The sequence below is a fragment of the Mandrillus leucophaeus genome, unplaced genomic scaffold (genome assembly GCF_000951045.1).
Source record: "Mandrillus leucophaeus isolate KB7577 unplaced genomic scaffold, Mleu.le_1.0 Scaffold518, whole genome shotgun sequence".
Taxonomy (NCBI): domain Eukaryota; kingdom Metazoa; phylum Chordata; class Mammalia; order Primates; family Cercopithecidae; genus Mandrillus; species Mandrillus leucophaeus.
This window is the reverse complement of record NW_012105564.1, coordinates 1,639,710-1,664,343: the sequence shown is the minus strand read 5'-3', so window position 1 is coordinate 1,664,343 and position 24,634 is coordinate 1,639,710. Positions and strand designations below refer to the sequence as shown.

The 24,634-nt window shown below is 35.0% G+C and overlaps 1 protein-coding gene across 6 annotated transcripts in view; it reads right to left on the bottom strand.

Annotated features, from left to right (window-relative positions):
* RTN4 (reticulon 4) overlaps nt 1-24,634 on the bottom strand; it is a 78,995-nt gene that overhangs the window by 17,001 nt on the left and 37,360 nt on the right. The window contains exon 1 of one of the 6 annotated variants that reach the window (XM_011996520.1): nt 20,851-21,268. The exons of the other annotated variants lie outside the window; for them this stretch is intronic. Coding sequence (XP_011851910.1) covers nt 20,851-20,884 — 34 coding nt within the window. The 5' untranslated portion in view covers nt 20,885-21,268. Of the gene's footprint in view, nt 1-20,850; nt 21,269-24,634 lie in introns of those variants that run through there. 6 annotated transcript variants of the gene reach the window in all.

Here is a 24,634-nt window from a genome sequence, read left to right as displayed (position 1 = left end):
AGAACCCTGAAGTGTGCCAAAGTGATCCTGAATTCATAGACTGATGTAATTAATCTCTCTGAACTGTGAACAATTGGGAGAAAAAAAATTTAATAGTAAAATAAATATGGATATACTCTTTGCAAGAAGAGGTGACATCGAAGAAAAATCACAGTTTTAGGGCTGCTTTGGTTTTGATCCCCAGGTCCCCTAAGGTGTACGTAACTTTCCTTTGCTCTTAAGGGTACTTCTGTGGGGGAAAACTCTGTATGTGAACTGCACAATGTTGGATATTAGTACAAAGTCCTTAATTGCTGCTAGTATATCATGAGTACTCTTTAGGATATTTTAAATGCCCAACACTGTGTCCAGTACATAGCAGGGATTCAAACACTTATTTCAGTCACCTAAATGGCTTGAATGCTATTAATTTAACATTCTATATATGATTTCGAGCTTTGTTTTCAAACTCTGATTTCAACTATTTATTCAAATATTCCCCAACTTGTCTGGTACAGCCCTGCCTAAAACATCTAAATGAGCTCAGTGCTATCCCACTAGTTTCTACTATTGTACTAGCACAACTGACGACTGACAAGAACTTGAAATGGTCTATCTATAGGTTGTCAAAAGGACATTACGAATAATGTCATACTGAATAAGGAGATAGGAGCAATGCTAATAGGTTTCTGGCAATCAGCAAACACTTAATGAGGTGATACTGTTCAAGTAACTCAATCTAGCAGAATGAGAAAACTCATTCTGATTCTTGAAGGTCCTGTCCAACATTACAATTCTAGGAAAGATAAAACATGTAAAAGCAAGTCAATGAAGGTATAAAATAAATACTGCACTGTTATGAGAACTCAGAAAAGGGAAAAACTGGAAGAAATGTTAAAAGACTGTGAAATACTGTAAATGGAAATTAAGCTGGGTCTTGAAGAATGAATGGCATCTAGAAAACCTAAAGGTACAGGTCTAACTGTAAGCACCTTTCTGCTAGCAGTGGTTCTAACAATTAATGCCTTTTTTTTATTATTAGGAGGGTACAGTGAGAGAACGGGGAAGTGATGATAAAGACAGCCCTTGGTAAGATCACTCTTTCCTGTGAGGCTCCCTTTGTGCCCTACAGCAGTGGTTTAATACACACAAACAAAAAACTTAGGTTCTATAGTTGGGTCACAGAGACTAAAAAAAAAATGACTGCATAACTTACAAGCTATGTGACCTGAGGTAAGTCACTAAAGTCCTCTATATTTCAGTTTCTTCATCTATAAAACATACATTAAAATAGGAATGAACAAAAGGCATAAAGTTTCTAGATAGAATGGAGAAAAAAGTTGAGATTTACTGCACCCCAGGGTGACAACGGTCAATAACAGCAGACTATATATTTCAAAATAACTGAAGAGTAAATTTCATGTCTCACCACAAAAATAATAGGTAACAAGGTGGTAATTTAATTAGCTTGATTTAATCACACCACATTGTATACCTGTCAAAACACATTGTACCCCATAAATATATACAGCTAATGATTTGTCAAAAAATAAGAATGATCTCGAGATGTGATTCACTAGATTTTTCATTAGTAAGATAATTAATGTAAAGCACTTAATAGAGTACATAGCATATAATAAATTCTTAATAAATGTCAGGGCTATTTATTATTATTATCACCACAATCACATTATCTAAATAGTAAATATATAAAGAAGAAAATTTCAAATGTATTATTAAAGTCAATAAACTATACTGTTGTGTCGTACTGTAAACATGTTACTTTATAAACCACATTGGAAAGGATTTTAAACCTTATCTAAGTTTTTACTATTATAGGGTAAGTAAAAGCTAATAGCCCAAAGGAATAAGCAGATAAGGTATACCTCAAATCTATTTTTCTTTTCTTTCTTTCTTTCTTTTTTTTTTTGAGACAGTCTTGCACTATCGCCCAGACTGGAGTGCAGTGGCGTGATCTCAGCTCACTGCAAGCTCCACCTCCCGGGTTCACGCCATTCTCCTGCCTCAGCCTCCCGAGTAGCTGGGACCACAGGCGCCCGCCACCACACCCGGCTAATTTTTTGTACTTTTAGTAGAGACGGGGTTTCACCGTGTTAGCCAGAATGGTCTCGATCTCCTGACCTCATGATCCACCCACCTCAGCCTCTCAAAGTGCTGGGATTACAGGTGTGAGCCACCGTGCCCAGCCTCTCAAATCTATTTTCCAAATGAACAAATGCTCCTTTATAAAAGTGGTTCTCAAAATGCTCAAAAACATTAACCTTCAAAATCACTATTGGTGAAAAGTTAAAGTAAATGCAGATGTGCTCGCTATTTTTTACTATCATTAAAAACTACTCAGTAAAACCTGGCCATGAAATCAATGACTATAGATTTGAGAGGTTTGTACTGTACAACATAAATGTCTAATCAAACCTCCCTAATATAACAGAGTTACTGTCTAAACAGGTGTAGTGACTAGATATGATTTATAATTAGTCTATAATTTCTACCTAAATGAATATGGTAAAAGGAAATATCAGGTCTGGGATTCAAGAGACCCACATCCTAGCATGTACCAGGCTCAGCAATTTTGTGATTTTGGATAGGACTCCAACCTCTCTGCCTTCAGTTTTATCGTCCATAAAGGGCATTAATCTTCTCTCTTTTCCCTTAAGGAATTAACATGATCTATAGTCAGTACAAAGATACATACATTAGTACTGCATTCAAATTCCCTGTCAGTGGATCCAAACCAATGAAGTTGTACTACTGTGGCATTATCTGTGCTCAGTATAATTTAAAAATATTTCCTTCCTTTTTAGATCTATATTTTTTTGGGGAGAAGGAAGCTTAAATATTTTTATTCACACCAGTCTTCTGATTTGAACCTTCCTAGAAATATCTTAAGTACCAGACATTATTAAAACTTTAGGAATATAACAAATTCATATTCCTACAATTTTCCAAGCAATTATAAACTCTATCATTATGGCAACTGTATGAAACTTTTTAAAAGTATGAGAAATGATACTCTTAAGACTGATAGATGTTTGACTGCTGATCTACATTCTCCAATCTCCACACCTTATTTCCTGAGCACATAAACTTATGCCAAACACTGCAGTAGCCTATACAACATCATCTCTTTCAATTATTAAAACCTAATGAGCCACTGTGCAGAGTGGCTTATACCTGTAATTCCAGCTCTGTGGGAGGCCGAGGTAAGAGGCCAGGAGTTTGAGACCAGACTGGGAAATACAGAGACCCCTCATCTCTTAAACAAACAAACAAATAAACCTAATGAAAGGTAGGCTTGAACGAGTGAAACCCAGCTCCTACATGACTGGACCAAGATCACATCATTAATAAGTGGCAGAACATGGATCCGAACCCAGGATTCCTATAGATAAAACTCATACTCTCCGTTGTATGATGCCAAATTGAAGGCTCAGCTGATTAAAGTCCTTCAAAATGTTATACGTGTGTGTGCATAACAAATGGGCAAAGCGTAGGCAGATAATTACAAGATGCAAGATGAATCATGAAGGCCAAGAAAGGCTAAGTGAAATTAACAAGATAGTTTAATCAATAAGGGACAAATTTAAATGTGAATATTTCACCTACCGTTAGACCCAAAAACGGAGAAAAGGGCTTTACTCCAATATATTTGGTAAGTACTTTCCCACAGTAGAGAACTATAATTAAGTTGTTGAAAATGACTTTCAAAAACCATGTGAATCTGATTAAATAAAATTAGGGTATATTTATGCAAGAGAAGTGTTACATAGCCATTTAAAAAAGTGATACAGATCTACATTATCACAGAAACATGTCCATAATGATAAATGAAAACAGAATGTTACAAAAAGACTCACAGTATATTCTCACTTAAGAAATTAAACATATAAAGTCTGAAAGGATAACCACTAAGCAGTGTTTTTCTCTGCATAACGGGAATATCAATGAGTTTTACTTGCTGCTTTATTCTTTTCTGTGCCATCTGAAATGGTCCCACTCTATTGGCAAGTATGAATCATGACTATAATCAGAAAAAAAATCACACCATTCTGTTTCTATTCGGTACTACTAAAGAATCTACGAGTGTTATTTTTCACAGTAGGCTTTCCTATTGGAAAAAGAACACCCTCTCTGTTAGCTTAATAAATATTTAACCAGCTGACAAGTTAAAATTCTAGAGTATTTAAGTTGATGATTCTGGTGTTCTGGGTTGAATCAGGTCAATTTCCCCAAAGTTGATGATACCAGAATAGTCATGTATACGGCCCAGCAGTACTCAATGATCACAACCTTAAATAAAATTAACTTTAAGAAAGTACAGTAAACCCTAACCTACCACTTCCTTTCCTCTTGTCTTATGGTTCCTAGGAACAAGGTCTTTTCAATAAATGGAAAAGCTCTGAAAATTACATGCGTAAGCCCACACATACTGCATAAAAATATGTAAGCAGCTGCATGAGAGTAGCTCAAAGCAGGTATCACAACAGACACACTGAAACAAGCACTAGGAATGCTCTAGTGGAGCCATCAGAACCTTTAAAGCACTGGAGAAGAAAAAAAGGGAAGAACAGCCAAGAGAAATGAGACAACTAGGCACTGATAGTCACACATAAGATAAAATGAATACATCCTAAACAGGAACATCTGAGAGGCAATCTACACTGCCACCAACCCCGCTGTGCAAAGTACAGAAGAATTTCAATCTTTTCCTGTAAAGAAGCTGAAGAGATTGTTAGTGAAGCTGCAAGAATGAAAAAATATTAGTTGCTAGCAAATAGTATGGCTGACTTAATTGACATTTGCCAACAAAATTTCTAGTCCCTTACAGTTTCCTCAAATTGGTTTTAATAAAAAAAAGTTGAAAGATTGTTTATCCAAGATAATTGATTCTCAATAGGAGGGAGGTATAGAACTTTACTAAAATCCCTTCTGAGAAATATAGTCAAATACTGTTGCTTCTAATGGTCAACAAGAGAATTATTAATTTAGATTCATTAGTTAATTTAGAAGTTTGTTCAATCCTGATACCAAATCAGACAAAGACATCACAAGAAAGGAAAACTACAGATAAACATCCCTTATGAATCCAGACGCAATAATCCTCAACAAAACACTAGCAAACTGAATTGAGCAACATATAAAAAAGATTATACACCATGGCCAAGTGGTCTTTATCTCAGAAATACAAGATTGGTTCAACATACGAAAATCAATCAACATAATATACCATATTAACAGGATAAGGACAAAAACCACATGATCATCCCAATAGATGCAGAAAAAGCATCGCACAGAAAAAGCATCTCACTAACTCCAACACCCTTTCAAGATAAAACATTTAACATATCAGGAACAAAAGGGAACATTATCAAACTGATAAAGATCATCTAAAAAAACCCACAGCTAACCTCAAACTAAATGGTAAACATCTTTCCCCCTAAGACCAGGAACAAGACAAGTACATCCATTCCTGCCACTTCTGGTCCAACATTGTCCTGGGGGTGCTATGCAGTGCAACTGGCCAAGAAAAAGACATACAAGGCACCCATGTTGGAAAGGAAGAGACTAAACTCTATTTGCAGATAACATGATCTTATACAGTAAATCCTCACTTAAATGTTGAGGATAGCTTCCTGGAAACTGTGCCTTTAAGTGAAATGACATGTAACAAAACCAATTTACCATAGGTTAATTTATATAAACAAGACTTCAGTTTCTATGGCATATTTCTGGTGACAAAAACATCATCATATTCTAAATAAAGGTTGGGCGCAGTGGCTCACGCCTGTAACCCCTGTACTTTGGGAGGCCAAGGCAGGCGGATCACCTGAGGTCAGGAGTTTGAGACCAGCCTGGTCAACATGGTGAAACCCCGTCTCTACTAAAAATACAAAAATTAGCCGGGCATGTTGGCAGGTGCCTGTAATCCCAGCTACTCGGGAGGCTGAGGCAGGAGAATCACTTGAACTCCGGAGGCAGTGGTTGCAGCAAGCTGAGATCACACTGCTGCACTCCAGCCTGCACAAGAGAGAAAGACCCTGTCTCAAAAAAAAAAAAAAAATCTAAAGACTCAAAACACTGCTACTATTAAACATTGAAATAATGTAAGCTATACATACATTTAAGGAAGATTTTTTTTAAACACAATTTTTGGTGAATCAGTGATGGTGGTTGTAGCAGTAGTGGGTTAAACCAAGGAACAAATATTTACAAAGCAAACACTGCGGTAGGAGCACCTCCTACCGCCACCACACAGTTCAAAAACAGCAAACATGGCAGGATCACTCAGTGCCTTCACACTGCACCATTGATTGTTGTGCATTTGCATCATTATTGTATACTTTACGGGTTTTTATTTTACAATAATCTGCATTCATTCATTCATTCATTCATTCATTTTCCAACCTGCTTATTCCAGTTCTGGGTCATAGGTGGCCACAGCCTATCCTGACAGCTCAGGGTGCAAGGCAGGAACCAACCCTGGACAGGACAACATTCCATCACAGGACACACTCATACACACACCCCCACACTCATACTGAGACAACTGACACACACCAATGAACCTAATGTGTACATCTTTAGAATATGGGAAGAAACCACAAAGTACCCAGAGAAAACCCCGTGCAGACATGGGGAGAACATACAAATCCCATACACACAGTGGCCCCAGCCAGGAATTGCTTTTTTTTCCTCATCTACATTGTAATGAAACAACACTGAACAAAACAATGATATGAGGGCCTGCTGTATACATTTAAAAAATTCTAAGCAATCCACAAAAAAGCTACTAGAAATAATGAATGAGAGTCCAGCATGGCTGTAGGACACAATATCAATATACAAAAATTGTATTTCTATACACCAGCAATAAACAATCTGAAAATGAATTAAATAATTCCATTTATAATAGCACAGAAAAATATAAGATACTTAGGAATACAGTGAAAATAATTTTAAGACATATAAACTATAAATAACACATTGTCGAAAGAAATTGAAGACTTAAATAATTGGAAAGACTCCTGTTCATGAATAGAAAGACATTAAGACAGTAACACTCCTCAAATTGATCTAAAATACAAACACCATCAAAATCCCAGCTGTCTTTTAGCAAAAATTGACAAGTCAATTGCAAAATTCATATGGAAATATAAGGGATCCAAAAAAATAAAGAAGAACTTGAAAAAGTACAACAAAGGTTGGAGTACTCGAACCTCCCTATATCAAAACTTCCTAAAAAGGTATGGTGATCAAGACAGTAGAGTAGTTACACAAGAACAAACAGGTAGATTAGTGGAATACAACTGATAACCCAGAAATAAACCAGTACATTTATGGTCAACTGACTTTGACAAGGGTGCCAAGGCAACTCAATGAGAAAAAAACAGTCTTTTAAGCAGATGGTGCTAGGACAACTGGATATCCAACAGCAAAACAAATAACGTTGGATTCTTCTACTTCATATCATATATAAAAGTTAACTCATAATGGCTCAAAGAGTCAAAGTTAACAGCTTAAACTAGAAAACTCTTATCTTTCTTTCCTATCTTTTTGTTGTTGTTATTGTTGTTGAGACAGGGTCTCACTCTGTCGCCCACGCTGGAGTGGAGTGGTGCCAAAGCAGGCAGCCTCAGCTTCCTGGGCTCAAACAATCCTCCTGCCTCAGCCTTCCAAAGTGCTGGGATTATAAGCATGAGTCACGGCACTCAGCCAGAAAACTCTTTAAGAAAAAAATACGTGTAAATTTTCATGACTTTGGATTAGGCAATTATTTCTTACATATAACACCAAAAGCACAAACAACAAAAGAAAAAAAAAGATAAATTGGACTTCATTAAAATTAAAAACTTTCACCACAAAGAAAGTGGAAAGATACCACACAGAATGAGAGAAAACACTTGCAAATCAGTGATCTGATAAGAGACTTGTACTCAGAATATATTTAAAAACTTTTACAACAGTAAAAAACAATTTAAAATAGACAACAGGTTTGAATAGACATTTCTCCAAAGAAGATACACAAATGGCCAATAAGCACATGAAAAAACACTCAACATCATTTAGTCATTACAAAAATGCAAACCAAAACACAATGAGATACCACTTCATACCCCCCAGGATGGATGTAATAAAAAAGATGAGCAATAACAAGTGTTAACAAGAAGTGATGAAGATTAGAAGCCTCATACATTGCTGATGGGAATGTAAAATTCAGTTACTGTGAAAAACAATTTGGCAGTTCCTCAAAAAATTAAATACAGAGTTACCTTATGACCCTAGCAATTCCACTCCTAGGAATTTTCACCCAAGAAACTAGAAAACCTGTGTCCAAACAAAAATTTAACACACAAATATTCATAGCAGCATTATTCAGGATAGCCAGAGGAGACAGACAACCCAAATGTCTATCAATTGATGAATAGTTTTTTTTAAAAAAAGGTATATCCATATAACAGAATATTATTAGGCCATAAAACAAAATGAACTGCAGTAGTCCTCCCTTACCTGCATTTTCCCTTTCCCTGGTTAGTTTCCTGCAGTCAACCACAGTTAAAAAGTAGGTGAGTATAGCACAATGAGATACTTTGAGAAAGACACCATTCATTTAACTTTACTATAGTATACTGTTACCATGATTCTATTTTATTGTTAAAGTTAATTTCTTACTGTAACTAATTTATAAATTGAACTTTATCACAGTTATGTATAGACAGGAATAAACAGTATATACAGGGTTCGGTCCTATCTGCAGTTTCTAGGGCATATACAAGGGGTCTTAGAGTCTTATACCTCAAGAATAAGGGGGAAACTACTGTACTGATACATGTTACAACCTGGATGAATCTTGAAAACATATGCTAAGTCAAAGAAGCCAGTCACAAAAGGCCATATATTTTATGATTCTGTTTATATGAAATGCCTTTAATAGGCAAGTTATGAATTCTGTAGAGACAGAAAGTAGGTAAGTGGTTGTCAGGGGCTGGGGGAAGAGGAGTGACTGCTAAAGGGTGTGGGGCCTTTTTTGGGAAGGGGGTGAAGAAAATTGTCCTGGAAATAGATATAAAACTTTAAAAAAACATTCATTTCAACATACTTCTCTACTAGGTTGCAAATTCCATAAAAGAACATGTATGTCTTAATACCCAACTTTATCCCCAGAGCTGAGCAGAAAGCCAAAAACTACTACATTTTCAATATTATTGTTGACTGATTAGAATGAATATATACCTTATGACAGGTTACTAATTCTAATTGATGTATTTAAAAAATGTTTCTATGCTTTAGACTTAACATTTATTTTATTTACACTATTTTCAGATGTCTACATTTATTAAATAACAAAAAAGCTTTCAGGTAATTTATAAAAAAGAAAACACTGTTTTGCAGGCTTGTCTCCCCTTACTAGACCCCGGAAAACTGATAAATGCCTTTCATCTTTATATTCCCATTACCTACATCATTAATGCTTGCTGCATTGTCTGAATAGCAGCCAGATTATTTTTAGAACAGAAACATTTAATTTTCAAATTAAAATAAAGGACACCTTTCAATAAGAACTACAGGATCACCAAAATGCTAATTTTGGATTCCTCGGTAATCACTTTAGTGGCTCCTTATTTTTGAAAAACCAAAATTAAGACAAAGAGTTTATATAAGGAAAGTTTAACTTTTCATGGTTCCTCAAGTTTCCTATACTGCAGAATAAAGGGTTAATCATACAAGGTAACCCTATTCTGTGGCCTCAACCTTACTCATATAAAATGTTCATTAAACATCCTTTCAAAGATCTGAGATGAATCTAGCAGTACTTTTCCATGTATAACTTTGGGGGAATGCTTATGAATTGCTAAAAATAATGCTCATCAATTTTAACAAACCCTTGTAGTTTAGAAAAAATTTAATGCTCCGCAGTCCTTGCCAACATTTGTTTCCAAGATAAAAATGTGGAAAATGATTGTGTTTTGTGTAATAGCATCTCTATCAAACTAAAATTTTAAATCAAAATAAGTCAGTACACTTAAATCTTTTCTTTAAAATAAAAACTTCTCACTCAATGCACAGTAAGAAGAGTTGCCTACATTTGGTAATCATAAATGTCATCTGCCATAGCTAAAAATAGTGTCAGCCTGCATTGTGCATGCCTTACATGCAGAAGTCATCCAATTACATTTTAACTCAAATCAAATTCTTACGTTCTTCTTTGAATAGCCCGAAGTCAGGTTTCAATTTTAAAAAACTTTTGTCTGGGAAGGCGGGGCAGGGGGGAGTTGAACTGGCTTGGCTGTTCCTAAAAATACTAGGACAGGGAATGGCTGGCAAAAAAAATACCTACTTTTGAAGCAAAAGCAAATATTAAGTTCACTTTAATAATGCCAGGTGAGGAATGAGAATGGCAGTTAAATAGGAAATAAACAAATATATAAATATTAGAATGGTATTAAAATTTTATGTTTTTCACAACCATAATGTTTATAATAATTACATATTTATTAGGAATCACAATCCTTAATCAAATTCCTCCCAAATGCCAGGAAAAGTAATTAGAATTCAGAATTGAAAATTTAGTACTTACATAATAGTAAGCTTTTATCTCAACATAGTAAGCATTCACCTGAAAAAGGATCTGTGCAGAGTTTAGCTCTCTTCATAAAGACATTAAGAGGAGCTTGAGTCCTATTTCTTTTGAGTCCTATTTCTTCCTTCAGGTTAGTATCAATATGATCTGAGAAGATAATGTAATCTCTGTTTCCCTGCGTGTAAAATTAGAAAAATAATACCCACCTAAGGAAGTATTTGAAGCTAAACTGTAAATTTCACATATGGAAATGCTTGGTGAACTGAACACACTAAATAAAGGTACTAAAGCTCAAGAGGTAAGAGATAAGGTCAAGAGATAAGGACAAGAAACGCAATCAAATATTAAATGTGATGCTTAGCTAAGCCCTGATTTTTTAAAAAAGGTGAATTCAACTTTCTCTGAAAGTATATCTAAAGAGGTTTCAATTAGCAAATCTCAGGCTCATGGGTACCTGTTATTGCTACAAAAGTATCTCATCCAAATACCTGGCAAACCAGCATCTCTCTTGGCTCTCTCCTCTTCCTTTAACTAGAGTTTTTTAAAAGATACAAGCAAAATTTCAGATCCTTGTCTCTTCCACTAAATCTTTCCTATCTTACTTCGACAACGTTACAGTGCTTTGGTGAATTTGAACCACCACGCCTAAGAAAGTAACACTTTACATGATAAACAAATAGCACAATAAACAAACAGCAGAATTTCTATACTTCCCCTTTCTACAATGATTTTGTAATCTCCCAGTCTGAGCAAGGCACTGTGTTGAGAACATTGTATATACATTACCTCCAATTACAACAATTCTAAAAAGTATTATCTGCATTACATATATGATGCAAATGTATCTGTATATTTGTAATGTAAACATATTGTTAAATAAATTGTGTAGGGTTACAAACTGAAATTCAAGTCTGACCATGAAGGTCTCACTCTATTATACTCTTTTGTATTTAAAGGACTATACTAATATTATATTTTGCATATCACTCTTTTGTATTTAAAAGACTATATTAATACTCAAGTTTGCTTTTTAGCCTACTTGAGAATACCAAGTGCTGTTTCTGCCTTAGTTTAAACAATTGAGACAAGAGACACAATGTACTAACACTACGAGTAGAGTTATAGGTGAGACCAATAAATTTCATTAAGAGATTCAATATGAATAAACCATGTTTTCTTTAAATTGTTTTCTAGAAGCAATCAAAACTGTTCTCACCTTAAAAATAATAAATGTATACTATAACTATATATGTAATTACATATACATAAAAACTATAAAAATAGATAAAAAAGACATTGGTGAGTTTAAGAATGATATAAAAATTTTTAATTAAGCAATAAACTTGACAAAGCATATAACGAAAAGAGAAATACCATTTCTAGAAAATCTCCAGCAAATAGAAGCCAAACATAAAGATGTGAAGTTAAGTCAATGTTTACTATTCATTTTATTAAAAAAAAATCCTACACCTAGGATAGAACATTATTATTACAGAGAACAAATGGCCTTTACAATTAAAATCGTTTTAAACACTGTGTTTTCACACACATACTCCTTTCCCCACATAATATGAACTAAAAGATGGTTTGTGATTTTAAAAATATGTATTTCTAGCTCTCTAGTAACCAACAATATTTGAGGAGTACAAGATTCTCTTACCCAAGTTTAGTATTGTTAAATGAGTCCCTGCAGTTATGAAGTTGCATACGAAAGAAAATTTTCATAAGAAAACATCTGCTAAGTAATCTTCAAAATTAATCCAAGCTCATAAATATTCCTTACTGTTTAAATTCACCATCCAGCCTCACTCATTACCTAAATGTCTTGTCAGATAAAACCACCCAAATCAACAGTGCACAATTGCAAATCTTGCTATTAACCTGAAATTCCACAAAGTTAATGTTGTGAGCTACGCTGGAGAACTGCTGACAGTCCAACAAGGCATTTCAAAACAGAGTCTCTCACTTCAAAAGATTAGGAAGAGCTCCCGGGAAAGTACACTTTTAAACCACTAAACATTTTTTGTGAAGGGACATTATAAATGATCCACTGTGAAATTCAATCATAAAGCAAAAGAAGCCATTTTGTGCTAGTATACAATTTTGTGGCAAAAATTACATTCCCCTAAATCCCAAAAACCTGATTCATCCTCCGTTTATTCTAAAACTTTATGCACAGCTGTGATTAAAAACTAAATTATGTTAAGAATGAACTAAAATACATTTATTTTCATAGTTACTGGTTTTCATGTGCCAAGATAAAGTCAATCAAATTCTTTTTGTCGTTGTTGTTGTTGTAAGACAGGGTCTCCCTCTTGTCACCCAGGCTGGAGCAGAGTGGCACCATCATAGCTCACTGCAGCCTTGACCTCCTGGGCTCAAGCAATTCTGCCACCTCAGCCTTCCGAGTAGCTGGGACCAGAGGCATGCACCACCACACCAAGCTAATTTTTTAGAAGTTTTGTAGAGACAGGGCCTCCCTATGTTGCCCAGACTGGTCTCGAACTCTTGGGCTCAAGTAGTCCTCCCACCATTGCCTCCCAAAGTGCTGGGATTATAGGCATGAGCTACAAGGCCCAGCCAGTGGTCTTTTTCCTATATTTCAAGTAGAAAATGCCTCAATATGTTGCAGGAACATAAAAACTACCTACCGCTGTTTACTGTCTTCTAAGGATAATATGAATTTCTCTAAGAGAAAAGTGAAGTTCAGTAACACCACACATGCTTCATTTATAATTAAATTCACCAGTTTACTTCATTAGTTCATCTAGTTTTCAATATTTCCCTTAATCCTAGACTCTATTTCCAGCTTTACTAGGAGAAAACAACAAAAAAGGGCAGAAAACAGTTCTAGTTTCTCACTCCTAGTTTTCCTAAACCATGATAATTTTCTCTTTACAGAACAATCCTACCTTTAATTTCATTTTCTCTAAGGTAAAGCTAAGTATCTTCTCTTTAAGTATGTTGGATATACATGACTCTCCCTACCTGCACTCACTTCAATGACTTTCAATTGCAAAGAACGTTAAAATGAGAACTTTTCCTATGACAAGTCTGTATTTCTGATATTTTGATAAGCATGTAGTTATTATTTTAAATTACTGGAATTGATCAAGACCTACATAAATAGAAACCTAAAATTAGAAAATAAACTGGTTCAATGTGTAATTTACTGTAGTTTAAATTTTCCTTCTTACTGGCATCTAAACTTAAAATAAGTAGGCACCAAGTCTTAGAAACAGGAAGTTACTGCTCAAAATCCTATTTTCTACTAACAAAAACGAAATGGCGTTAACTCTAGAAACTTAAAGCTTAATATACTAGAGTTGGAGGAGGGGAAAGCTCAAAGCAAATTACTAGTTCAAAACACAGAATGAACTTCACTAGGAAGTAAATCAGTTATATTTCTTCTTCCATAACCTTATATAACTATTGTACACACAATATATGTTCACCGAATCAACGAACAGTACAAATAATTATCATTAATATTTGATAATTTTTCAGTTTTTAAATTGCATTGAGCTTCATAAGTAAATGTTATATAGAATATAGTAGTGATATAGTATTTGAAGAAAGACAACACAAAATATTTTGGTGTCTATAATACGTCAAATGCCTAAGGGGCAGCTGAATCAAACAAACTTGAAAGCCATGAAGCAGACTAAAAAAAATACACACACACTCAGTAATATGTCAGCCTTATTCATGATAGAGCAGAGAAATAAGTATAAACGTGGTGTCGGATCACTGCTCCAAGGATGCAAAGAAAAGTACTGTCTAAATTAATCATCATCCTTCAGCCCAAATTCTAGCAAGAGATGGGACCAAGTGAATACAGTCAGCCCTCTCTATCTGTGGGTTCCACATCTGCAGATTCAACTAACTAGATGGAAAAATGTAGCTAGGCCTATGATGACTGCATCTGTACTAAGCAAGTATGGACTTTTTTCTTGTCATTATTCCCTGAACAATGTAACAACTATCTACATTGTAAAAAGTAACTCAGAGATGATCTCAAGCATGCAGCAAGATGTGCGTAGGTTATATGAAAATACTGTACCGTTTTATATAAGGGACGTGGGCCTCTGTGGATTTTGGTATCCATGGTGTGGGGGGACGCACAGTGGAGGGCTGGAAATAATCTCCTGCAGATACTGAGATGGCTGTAAATAAAAAGGGAACTTGGGGGACACCCAGAGAACAAATTTAAGAATTCTATTCTCTGCCTAGATATTCTGCCTACATCCAAGCATGTAATCCAATCCTTAAAGACGAAAAGAAATTATTCTCCTGGCCCAGGAAATTCCCACTAGGTTTAACCTTTTGACAATATCTGTACTAAATGACTAACCTCACCTACCTTCTTCCATGATTAGTGTGACAGACAACTGACTGCCTTTTTTATTGCAGTGAGGACAATACGAAAGAAGTGTATGACATTCAATAACATGCCACAACTAGACAATGCACAAATAAAATATCAAAACATAGGCCATTTTAGCTTTTATATACTTTTCATTCTTTGGTTATTCAAGAATAAATTATATAAATGCAAATATAAATTATAAGATAAAAACAAAGGCTTCATGCCAGCATGGACCAGTGGTATGGTCCTGTATGGGCCTGATAAATATTTAAATCTCTCGTTTTCTTGGTTTCCTTATCAGTAAAATAGAAAGTTGGAATAAATGATTAATAGAATGTCTTATTTGCAGGAATATTCTAAAAATTCTGAATCTACAGAAGTTCCTTAAGTTGCTGAATTGTTCCTTTAAGAAGGGGAGAAGTGGGGAAATCCTTTTTCTAATTTCTCCCACTTGAAAACATATTTTAACATTTTCCAAAAATTTATGTGGGTTTAAGGACAGAAGTAAACCTGGCTGAACAATGGAGTTCTCACTCTTTCCCTTCACTGAGAAGCTGCACCAAGTCAATCAGAAGATCCAGTGATGAAGCCACCACTGTTGACAGCCTTCAAAAAAATTTGGAGGCTGGAAAAAGAGCCAAGATATTTATGAATAAATAATTGTAACAGAAAGTACAAAATGAGACCCCTTATGCCCTTCCCTTGGGGGGGGAAAAAAAGTACAAAGTGAAAACTGAGGGATGGGAGTGAGGAACACTGAACTACCTCCCCTCACTAAGGGAGGCTTAGTGAACACCTCAAGGAGAAGTCCTTTGTAAGGACTACTTGAGCAAAATGAAATGGGAAGAAAGGGTATTCAAGGTGGAGAGAAAAACACAAGCAAAGGCAAAGAACAGGCATGTTTAGAGAACAAGTCCTTCAATGTGGCTAGAGACAGGGAGTAATGAGAGATGAAATTATAAAGGTTGGGGCTAGGCCATGGAATGCCTTTTAAACGTCTAGGATAGACACTATAAACTTCATTTGAAAAGTAAGTAAAGGTAAATCCCTTAAGTGCCATGATTAGAGCTACATTTTGGAAGAGTAATTTTAATTTGGCTGTGACACATATAATTTAGTGGAAAGACCAGTTATGGGTCCTGGTAAGGATTAGTAGTACACAGACTTGAGTAAATAAAATTGAAAGGGTATTTCCACCATTGCTCCCAGTGCTTACACATTCTTACAATACAAAGCTGGTTCTTATCAAGTAACTTAATGAGTTAACACTGACAAAATAACTATCTTAGAGTAAAAACTGTAAGAAAGGAATACATACATTTAATCTTAGCCAGAGATCCATGATGGACACTCACATTCACTAATGAAAATAATTTGTACAATCTTTCTGGAGAGAAGTTTTGTAAAAGGCACCCAAAGCCTAAATAACATAACCCAGAAATTTGCAAGTAATCACGAATAGAAACAAAGACATATTCAGTTATAATCATTTCAGCATTGTTTCTACAGGTTGAGGTATTCCTGTAATACTTGGGACTAGAATACATTGGAATATTTGGAAATATTTTGGAATACTTGCATATATATAATGAGGTATCTTGGGAGTGAGGCCCTAGTCTAAAGATGAAATTCACTCCGTTTCATCTACATGTTATACCCATAGCCTGAAAATAATTTTACGCAGTATTTTATATAATTCTGTGAATGAAACAATGATTGTGTCAAGTATTTATGGGTGGAGTTTTCTACTTGTGGCATCACATCAGTGCTCAAAATGTTCCAGACTTTGGAGCATTCTGGCTTTTAGATTTTCAGATTAGGAATGTTCAACCTGTACTTGCAAAACTTTAGCAATAACCTCATTTAACTACATGGAATTAAAATATTGTAGTCATTAAAATAATGTACAGTATTTAAAAAATAAAAGTTATTTCCCCACTTAATGGGAGAGAAAGACTACGGAATAAAATATACCACATAACCCTCCCAACACACATTATCCTGTTAAAAAGATGCCCCAAAAACCATTCTCTATGTGATGTGAGTTTTGCTTTTCTATTTACCTTCTAAATTCTCTATAACACATACCTATGTAGTGCTGCACTACTAACCCAAGATCTAGAAGATGTATCTAATGAATGCCTAAATATTCAGTTTTAACCAAGTTTAGAACTGAAAGGAGAGTCCTTCCAATCAGTAGACCCCGTAATTATTAATTAATGCCAAAGTTCCATTGTTGGGTATTTTTTGGCCTTCCCAAGTAAGGCATTTCAAACACCAAGACCCCTGCTCCTCTCTAGCAAAATGGCAGTATGAGCTTTACTCAAGGCTTTCGAAAAATGTAAAGTAGCTTATCACAAGATCAGACAGTCCTATAAGAATCTCTACGCGGAAGTATGCTGCAGAAACAATCCAAAACTAGTTTGTCTTGAGATATAATTACATTGAGTTTTAATGCTAGAAACATTTATTTCCCTATCCTACAGAAAGAAACTTCTCTTGAAGGTCACCTCTGGCACATTAACTGACAAATCCAAAGAGTACTGTAACAATAAAGAATAGTGTTGCACCTACTTTTAAAATTTAACAAGATTCAAAGATTCACATCCATTTCTCCCTCATATTAACCAGTTTCTCTAAGTATTTAATTGCCCACTCCTTCTTGAAAATTCTTACCCCCCTTAGTATCAGTTATACTATCTTGCTTCTTTTACTGCTCTATAACTCCTCATCTTCCCTGATGCCGCAGACCTCCGTAACGTAGGTTTTAGGCTTGCCTTTCTTAATAGTCAGTTCCTTCAGTGCAATCGCCTCACACAGTATTTACCTGCCTCCCTCTGCATTTGACTCTCAAATTCAAAGTGTTTGAAACCCAACTTGGCATCTTTTCTATTTTAGCTTTATTTCTCCTAATACTAAAGGACTGTCATTGCCAATGTTTCACTCTAATTCAAACTTCATGTTGCCCCTTGAGTCTTTATACCTCATCCTTGTCCTGTAAATCTATACCAAATGCCAAGTATTCTTTCCTTGAATTTCTCAAATCTACCACTTCTTTTTCCTTCCTATTTCAGGCCACATTCAAGCCTATCTGTTTTAAATCTGGGCACAACTACAGTCATCCTAACTGGTGTGGCTATAGGTTATTCTCCCCCAGTTGATCTTACGCGGCACGCTAAACCAGTCTTTCAAAACTGCTATCATTTACCATTCTCTACTTTAAAACTTCCAGAGCCTTTTTCTTTCTTTTACAATGAAATCCAAAACTCAGTGTCTTCTGCGGTCTGGCCCAGGGTATCTTTTCCATAAAACCAGAGAACCTCTCAACTGGAACCCTGGACAGCATGCAAACGAGGAAATTAAGACCAAAAAGGGTAAGTTTCTTGTTCTAGCCAAAATCAAAATATACCAGAAACAAGGCTTAAACCCTAGATCACTGTTTCCCGAATTTGCCCAACAACATGAATTACACCAGGATGCTTAATATGCAGATTGCCAGGCCCTATAAAATCTGATTTGGTAGGTCAGGACCTAAGGAATCTGCATTTTTAAGCAGCACTAGATGATTCTCGTCTACAGAGAAGGATGAGGAAACCTAATCTAGATCATCTAAATTTTCTACATTCTTTGACTATACCAATCTTACCTTTCAACTCCTGTCCTAAATATTCTGTTCTACCCAGAAAGTTATTTAGTGTCTCAACTACAGCTTTTTAGTGGTTATATCATTCTCCTACCCCCATCCAAATCCCTAGGCCTACCCATTCCTTCCTATTTTGAGCTCCGAAAAATCTTCCGACTGCCTCACTCAAAACTTCTCATATAACCCCAATAATCAAATACTATGTAAATGTCATTTGTCATAAGTATCCTCCTAAATATGAATATATAAAACAATACAAATTATTAACACTTTTAGCCTGAAAGATTAAATATCTTAAATACCAGTTAATCAGCACGCACACACGGTGGTGTGTGTACACCACCTTTTAAAGAACACTGAAATCAGAGCATCTCTCTCAAATCTGTCACTACGCTATACTGGTGGTCAGGGGGAGAATGCAGTAGAAAAATGCTTAAGTATATTTTTTAAATTTACCTAGACCCTAGATTAGGCTCTTTTTCTGCCATCAAACTCTTTTTTTTTTTGAGGAAAAACTCATTCCATGGTAGCTTCCAACTTCTGTGATTTCCAATTTAAACCTTACTCTTACTCTGTAATCTTAAATTAATATTACTCTAATATTAAAATTGGCTGCTGATAGAGAAAATACTAAAACATAATTTCACCACTGAATCAGAAAAACAGGCAAAGTTAATCTTACTGACCAAAACAGCCAGACAAGTACTAAAAAATATTAGGCCATTCCACTTACAATGTGAGGCTCCCCAGAGATATTCAGGAGTAAATTCAATTTTACATTTGGGTACCTAAAAATAATCAAACACATCTCTGGAAAAAATATGAACTACACTGGATCTTAATTTCTCCTGTCTCATAATACCCTTAAATTACTTTAACAAATAAAGAACTTAGGATGTTATTTAATGATCTAAGACTTAAGTTATTAATAGAGTCTTAATAGTTGCAGAATGAGCCCTGATATGACTTTTCACCTACTTTTAAGGCCTGTGTTTACTGTATTATCATTTGTATCATTTTCACTTAGCAAAAGCTACCATGTATCAATTCATCAATCTGTAACGGCTAACAGGATGAAGAAATAAAAAAAAATCCTTCTCTTTAGGTTCACATATAAAGAAATCCTAAAGGCAAAACCCAAAGCTGTTTGGTTTTCTACTGTTTTATAAGTTGCAACCATAAAATCTTACCAATGTCTCAATATGATCTCAATCTTAAATTCACCTTTTCCCCACATCCTTATTGAACAAATTTTTAAAAGGATATTGTAAAAGTTACTGTAATTAGCTCTACATACTGCTTTTAGAAATATTGTTGCCAATCCTGCTTGAAGGAAATAATTTTTTTAATTATAAAACTTGAATGTAGCCAGGAAAAAAACTGCTTATGTAGAATGTCTATTGGAGCTACTTTAAAATAGCTCTAATAATTTTAAGTTAATTTATTATAAGTGGTTAGATATACAGCCTACCACCTTCTTTAAAAAAAAAAAAAGGGTAGATTTAACCATCTACATAATAAAATATTATTTAAATATTCATTCTAGTCAACATTTTGCCATTTACAGGCTTAAATTCTTACACAATGATCCACTGAGATTTGAAAGGATCTGGGCTTTCAAGGGGGAGGAAAAGGGATCAAAATCACTGATTGGTCATTACAAGGACAAAGGTTAGTGACTTAGATATAGACATGCATTTAAAATTACTGTGTAATCATACTGTGTATAATTTGAATGATTTCAAGATGCATATAATCTGATTAAAAGAAAGTTGGTAATAATTTTAAAGGTTCAAATCAGATTTTCAAAGAAAAGAGGCTTACTGCAAACGCAGTATCTTGCTACCTACAAACCTTTGCACAGAATTTCAACTACACCAAGTAAGGTTTGTTTAAATAGTCACGGAAAATATGTCACTACAACATACAGAAACAGCAATGTATATTTACCACATCCAAGTGACGAACAAATGAAATCTGTCAGATCTATACTGTTTACAATGTGCAAGATTAGAGAACAGAACCTAAACGGCAGGACTGAAAAGACTAAACCGAATGCCAGTGAAACAGAACAGCATGACATTTTCTGGTATACAACTAAATGGAAAAACACGTGAGATAGCTGTTTTAATCCTTTAGCCTTCAACTCTTCAGTGGTTTCACTTTTAATCCAAAATATCTAAATTCCAAGGCTTATACATAGAAATATATTAGTGGTTACATATAAAAACTGAGTAAGAAATTAAAAAGCAGATATACCCTTGTCCTTCCAATTTTTCTTCTGACCGTCCATCTCTTGTCACGATCTGCTTTGCAGCTCCAATTATTAATTATGCATACCAACAGAAAAGCTATAACTGCACAAATCTACTCCCTGAGACATGAAATACCCGTTTCCTCAACCGAAGTCTGCAGTCTCCTCTGCTGCACAACTGCAGCAGAACTGAAGTCACCTGACGTCTTCTGGGTGTGGAACAGTCTGACGCAGTGCAATCTGTAACTAGGCTACTAATACTCCAGCATTAATGCTTTCCCTCTAACTGTTGATTGTTTTAGGCATTTGCCTTGTTGCTCATACCAAATGGAGCTGCATTTGCAGGGAGAGGGCAGGTTACCAAAAGAAAGGAAATAAGGGTTGTTCTTAGAACTAACCACTGAATGTATTTGAAATGCACTTAAAGCCATATGCAGTTTTTTCTTTCTTTTTTTTAATACATGGTCGAATTATGCTACTGGTTTTCACTTTCATTTGAAACTCTAAAATTGATGGTTACCTGATAAGATAAAAACGGACTGATCGAATAGTAATAGCCTACATTTCAAGCTTGTGAAATGATGTCTCCTTAATTGCTCCTAAGTTTATTAAGACATAAAACATTCAGCATTTTGCACTTTATGAAGGGATAAGCGGAAAATAAGTCAAATTAGCAATGTTTATTGAACATATTACTTGAACAGAAAACAGACTTCAATGTTAGCAACCTAATCTTCCTAATATCTTTTTTTCCTTTTACAATTATGGAAATCCAGAGACTTACAAACATACACTTACTCTTAATCATCACCTGCTCCAACTCAATCTTTCATTATTTATTAGGTATCACTACAGACACTATAAATAGATTCTTAGCTTGGGGAGATGTATTCACGGGCTAATGATACTATCTGCCATGAGAAAATCACATAAAAGCAAACTATAAATTTTATTTTTTATTTTTTTCTGACACAGAGTCTTGCTCTGTCACCAAGGCTGGAGTGCAGTGGCGCAAGCATGGCTCATGATGCAACCTCAACCTCCCAGGCTTACGCGATCCTCCCACCTCAGTCACCACAGGCATGTGCCACCAGGCCCAGTTAATTTACTTTTTATTTTTACACTTTTTTTTTTTTTTTTAGAGACAAGGTCTCCCTGTGTTGTCCAAGCTGGTCACAAACTCCTGGGCTCAAGCAATTCTCCCACCTCAGCCTCCTAAAGTGCTGGGATGAGCCACCACACATGGCCTAAAATTTACAGAAAAATATAAAAACAAATCTATGTAGAGCATTTTAAAAATCTGTGTTCAACTTTATAAAACTGACTTTCACTCCAATGCAGTGTCTCTAATTACGTTCCACAATCAATTTACCTGATACATATATCCACCTAAGCAGAAAAGGCAGTAACAGAGCAGCTCAAATATTTTAAAAAGGAATTTGCAAAAATACTGTAAGGTATGTAGCCTATGTACAAAAATACATACTTAAGACTGTGTAACTACAATGAAATAGAGATATTTTCTGGAACCTGCTATCTGTGGGCTGCAAAATCCTTAATATCAGAAGTGGCTTGATATTAATATACACTCCTATTATGTACCCACAAAAATTAAAAACATCTAAGAGTTAAACATAGAAAGAACTAAAATTAGGAAAATGAGAGGGGAAAAAGGAAGTGGCTTGAATACCAATGACACATTTATTTCCCTATCTGCCTCTCTAACTCCAAACATAAATAAAGAAAAGTAATTTTTAAAAGAGCCCAGTATTCTCAGCTCAAGTTAATATTTAACTTTAAACTTTATTCACTGAACCCTTGCATAATGTGATATTTGAGAACCCAGTCATCAAGTCGTATCATGGCCTGAAAACGTCTGGCCTCTTCACACAACATTCAGAATCTCTCACTATTTAGTAAATACAAAATACTAATTTTCTAATAACAAGTCCCTTAAAACTGAAAGCCAATAAATAACTAGCATTAGAATAAAATACTCAACTATAGTATTAAAACACTATTTTCAAGTCAGAGATTACTTCACTAGTAGAAGAAAAAAGATTTATTGTGATCAAGTTACTCGGCACTTAAGACTACTTGTATCTTCTGTGGTACCTGATTTGACTCAACAATTAAAGAAAAAAGCCTGAGAGGGGCACGAATGTGTAATAAAACATACCCACTCATCTAAACATTAAACATACCTAATAGCACCCCTGGCAGATTAAAAAGTCAAAATAGGAGCCCTGAAGTTTAGTAAACATTTCAGCCTCCATAATGACATCTACTTCTTTAATTTTTATGGGCTTTGTAAGTGTACAAGGAAAACTAGCTTGTGGAAATCAATTGACGTTTTGCCCAGTTCTTTCTTATGAAGTTTTTCAATTAGACTTGTTTTAAGTTTGGCAAGATAAGCAAAAAAGTGCTTAAATCTGAAAAACTGGTATGACACAAATTTGTTAAAAGATGTAAAGCTAGATGGGCTATGTTTATTGTGAAAATCATATAATCTCTACTAAAATAGAAGCCTTTAAGGACATTGCCTGACAAAAAGTAGGCACTATGTAAGTGCTATTTACTTACCAGTATGCTAAAAATAACAATCAAACTAAGAGACAACAAGACAAGTAAGGCACATCTAGGAAAGCTTATATATTAAGTCATTTAATTCTAGGCAATAACCCAATCTTTCTAAACAGAATTGCCCCCCTCTCATACACAAACTATTGTCCTTGCTGTATAGTTCTATTATTTTCCAGCTGAGAAAAATTTACATATGCATAGGTAATATGGTCCTACTCCACAATGAACCCCAACTTAACAAGTCAAAGAAAGGACATAAACCTGTTAAAAACTTATCTTCATTTATTTTATTTTCCTTCAACCACATAACTTTTTAAAAAAATTAAAACTTCTTTCAAGGACATATGTCCCAACTTGCAGAATGGCATTTTGATTATCTGATACAAGAACCTCTTTTCTCTTAAAAGCAAAGGCTCACAAAGGAGAGGCCACAGAAAACTCCTTTATTTATACTGCAAGCCAATAAAAGTGTTGTATGAATTCTAAGTCCTATTTCATATTGTGTGTTTGTGGAGGGGAGAAGAGGAGGAAAGCATCCTCTTTTTCCTGAACTCAAAATCAGCTTTACACAGAACTTTTGAAATAAACTGTTCAAAGTTCATATTTGGCAATTTCCCACTCCTCAATGTCCATGTCCCCAGTATCCCCTTTTCCCAAGCATGACAAAAAAATCAAAGATGAAAACTTCCCCAAGTACATATCCATAATGTCTTTCCAAAGGGTAATATGCTCTAAAATTACCTACATGGTTTCTCTGCTCACATCTCAAACCAAACTCTCTTTTCCTTAGTGCACTTACCTCTTAAGTAGGAAAATTACATGAATAAATCAATTCCTACTAACAAAAAACTCTTTTATGACCTCAGAAACTGTGTATGTTTTCTGGTGGTTTTTTTTTTTTTTTCTTGGGATGGGAGGTGGTGGTATCTAACTGGCGAGATTTCAGACAGTTGAAAGTTGTATTTTAGATTTTAGAACAGGCAGCACTATGCAGTTGTTAAGTCCACCCCAGCCAGCTCTTATTCTAAGACATTCTTCCTTCTCCATTTCTTTCTTTCCTCTACTTCTGCACCCAAGAAAAACTCAGGCTTTTGTTTTGCTTCGTTGCCTTTACAACATTTAGAGATGCAAGGGAAAGAGGGTAGGAAAGAAGCAATCTTTTGGATTGAAAATGCTACTCTGAAAGTTAAGACACTGCTTATGTAC